This window comes from Hirundo rustica, chromosome 2 (genome assembly GCF_015227805.2).
Source record: "Hirundo rustica isolate bHirRus1 chromosome 2, bHirRus1.pri.v3, whole genome shotgun sequence".
In the NCBI taxonomy this organism is placed as follows: domain Eukaryota; kingdom Metazoa; phylum Chordata; class Aves; order Passeriformes; family Hirundinidae; genus Hirundo; species Hirundo rustica.
The window spans coordinates 28,822,193-28,825,547 of NC_053451.1; the positions used below are offsets into that span (position 1 = coordinate 28,822,193).

Below are 3,355 nucleotides of genomic sequence, written 5' to 3' on the forward strand. Positions count from 1 at the left end.
GGGCTGATTACTCCAGCCCTCACACTTCACACCCCCACATGAGAGTCCGAGATTCTGAAGGACAAGTTCTGTCTCCTACCCGTCCTACTTGAGGATCCCAAGAAACTGTGGCTGCCTCATCCCTGGAAGTGCTCAAGGTCAGGCTGGATGAGGCTTTAAGCAACTTGATCCAAGTGAAATGTCACAGAATCATAGAATCGCTTAGGTTGGAGAAGACCTTAAAGACCATCAAATCCAACCTTTGGCCTATCATCAACTTTTCAACGAGACCATGGAAGGAAATGCCACATCCAATCATTTTGGGAACACCTCTGGGAATGGTGACTCCACCACCTCCCTGGGCAGACCATTTCAACCCTTGAAAATGCTTTCCCTGAAGAAATTCTTCTTGAATTCCATGGCAGAGAGGGGAAGGAAAAGGGAAGCCTGGAACTAAATGATCTCTAACATCCTTACAACCCAAACCATTCCGTGATTCTATGATCCCACGATCCCGGGGGAGAAAGTAGCATCCCCAGACGACCAGAGAAGACGGCAGGCGGTGGCTGCAGAACGAGGAGCAGCCCGAGCTACCCTTGCTCTCTCGGGGGGCACCGACTCGCCCATCCCCGGGGGGCATCGCGGGGTTCGGCGGCGGCGGGGGCGGCGGGAGGAGCGCGGAGGCCGGCCCGGCCGCGGTGCAGCCCCCGCCCCGCTCCTCCCCGACCGCTCTTATTGTGAAAGGAGCCTCGGCGCTGGCGGCGGCCCCGCGCCCTCCCCGCCCCGGCCCGGCCCGCTCCCCGCCTCCCGCTCCCCGCCGGCCCGGCCCAGCCGTGACCCGCGGCCGCTGCTGGGCGGTGGGCGAGGCTCAAGAAAACACGCTGCTACGAGGGGAGGGCTCGGCTCGCTCGGCTCGTGTTTCTTTTTCTTTCTCGCGCGGGGGAGCGCGGGTCCCGTCCGGGCATCTCTGCGGGGAGCGCTCACTTCACCTTCTGGAAAACCTGGACGCAGACCTCGTCTTCAGCAGTCATGCGCTGGGAAAAGGGGGGCAAAAGAGGAGTTTAGGTTGGACGCCCTCCTGTCTCTCTCCCCAGCCCTCCCGCTGCTGGCTGGAGCCTCGCAGGCCACGCGCTGACGCACTGCCGACCCTCCCGAAGCCCCTGCGGGCCCGGCTGCAGGGCAGGGAGCGGACATCGCCTTTGTTGAGCTGTTTAACTTTTGAGTTTAACTTTTAAACCCTGGAGGCGGATGTTTGTGCGAAGCGGTGGCTGCCCCCGCAGAGCCGGGGATGAAGTCTGAGAGAAGGTGGAAGGAAACTGCAGGGCTGGCTCGGAGCCAACAGCACCCACACTGTGACCCTCCACTCGCTGTGATTGGGATTTTGGAAGCTGCGCTGGACCCCTCCTCACCAGATGCAGCTGGTCCCCCTCCAGCCAGTGCCTCCAGCCTCGGTTCCTCTTCTCTCCGAGCTGCTCGCACACCAGCTGATCCCCATCCCAGGAGACGGTTGTCTGAAAGGAAGGAGAGGGGAAGACATGGTCCCGAGACAAGTGGATCGGGGTGATACACGTTTCCAGCGATGACACTGGCTGCTCCTCTCCAGCACAATTTCAAATGCAATCCTGATCTGGTGTTTCTTTAGTGGTTCCTTGGGACAGATGGTTTTGTGGGAGGTGAATGACCCCCTGGCTTCCAAGTGCAACGAGAGAGTTCTGCCAAGTGGGCTGATATTCTATCTTTTCAGGGCTTTGCTCCAGAGGATAATATCCTCCGGATCCCAGAGAACTGGTTTCTGGCTCTTTGCTACTTATTGTCTTTGCAGTGAGTGATTTTCTTATAGAACCACTCACTCCTGGACCTGCAGGAACATGCCAGCTGTGGGCTTGCTTCTCACCTGGTTATTGAGTCAAAAGCTAAGCAAGTCCCTGAACTTCTTAGCACACCCCAGTCCCTGAGAAACTGCACTGCTTGGGTTTCTCACCTGGCACTTGCGTCCATCCACGGGTCCCAGGTCTTCCTCAAACTGGACTCCCAGGTCAAAATCCATAACGTAGTCCCGCAGGGAGGTGATAGTGCGGATGACCATGTGATCTCCCGTGTGGATAATCTCTTTGTCCGGCTTCAGTAGGCAGACCAGCTTTCGCAGGACCACGTTGATATCTAGAGGATGAGAGAGAGGGGAGATGTGTGGACCAACTAGGTGCCTCCTGCAGCAGAACTCCTAGGCCCTTTTAACCAAGGAGCATTAGCCATAGTACTTCCTTTCCTTTGCTACTACAGCGCAAAAGGGATGGTAGGAGACAGAAGAAGCAGAGGGTTCGCAATTCCCTTTCCAACTCTTAACTTTTTGGAGACACAGAACAGAACCAAAGGGGGGGAGGGAGCGTGATGGGGAGGGGAGCGTTACCTAAAGCCCGCAGGTAATTGTCCATGTTCTCTTGGGAGACGAAGCGGTAATAGCCGGTGAGGTTGGGAGGCATCCCGGGGCAGAGGGACGCGGCGGACGGCGCTGAGAAAAGAGCGCAAGCAGCCGGGCAGGCACTGAGCCGGGACGAAGCTGAATCGCCGGGCGGGCCGGTCGCTCTCCCGCGGTGCGGGGAGCGCTGCGGGGCGGCCCGATCCCCGCGCCCCCCGCCGCAGTAAGAGTCCCAGCGCCGGGGGGCGCGGAAAGGGCGGGGACGGCCCCTGCTCCGGCATCTCCGCCTCGGCCGGGTAGGACGTGGGCACGGCGGGTCACCTCCCCACCCTCCCTCCCTCCTCGGGGGCTGCTCGTATTAAACTCTGAACTTCCAACCGGCATCAAGGAACCCTCCCTCTCTGGCTCTTCCTCACACCGTGACGCCGGCGGCTGCGAGCTTCGTCGGAGCAGTGCCCCGGCCTGCGCTCCCCACGGCGCGGACACCCCGTCGAGGAGAGGCGGCGGCAGGCCGGCAGCTGTGCCCTGTCCAGCCCGAGTCCGGGCTCCGGATGCGGTCTGCAGCCCCTCGCCCCCGCATCCCCCCGATCTCCACGCCCTCCTCGTCCCTCAGCAGCCGCCCCGGTGTCGAAGCTTTTCCCCCTCCCCGTGCAGGCGCCCGCAGCAGTCGCCGCGCTCCGCGGGCCACCTGGCCCTGGGGAGTGGGGAGGCGAAGAGCGGCCGGCGCGCCCCGCCCGCACCCCGGTCCCGCACCCCGGTCCCGCATCCCGGTCCCGCACCCCGGTCCCGCATCCCGGTCCCGCATCCCGGTCCCGCGGCACCTGGCGCGGCGGCCGCGCGCATTGGCTGCGCCCGCCGCCGCCCGTGACGTCATGCTGCAGTGCGGGGCGGCGCCGGGCGGGGCGCGGAGCGGAGCGGCTGCCGGAGGTGCCGCCGTCCCTGCGCGCCGCCGCCGCGGGA

General features: G+C 62.6%; 1 protein-coding gene across 1 annotated transcript; it reads right to left on the reverse strand.

The window, feature by feature from the left end:
* Positions 1 to 878: 878 nt before the first annotated feature.
* Positions 879 to 3,192, reverse strand: RBP5 (retinol binding protein 5). Its single transcript, XM_040055963.2, has 5 exons — positions 3,175 to 3,192; positions 2,387 to 2,488; positions 1,961 to 2,139; positions 1,389 to 1,490; positions 879 to 1,013 (listed from the first exon to the last, which is right to left on the reverse strand). Exons 1-5 carry the CDS (start codon positions 3,185 to 3,187, stop codon positions 960 to 962), a joined length of 450 nt encoding a protein of 149 aa, XP_039911897.1. The 5' UTR covers positions 3,188 to 3,192; the 3' UTR covers positions 879 to 959.
* Positions 3,193 to 3,355: the final 163 nt, after the last annotated feature.

Coding starts and splice junctions, on each gene's coding strand:
- RBP5 (XM_040055963.2), bottom strand. Junction 1,491..1,960: donor TGGATGGACGCAAGTGCCAG/GTGAGAAACCCA, acceptor CCTTCCTTTCAG/ACAACCGTCTCCTGGGATGG. Junction 1,014..1,388: donor AGGGGGACCAGCTGCATCTG/GTGAGGAGGGGT, acceptor CCCTTTTCCCAG/CGCATGACTGCTGAAGACGA.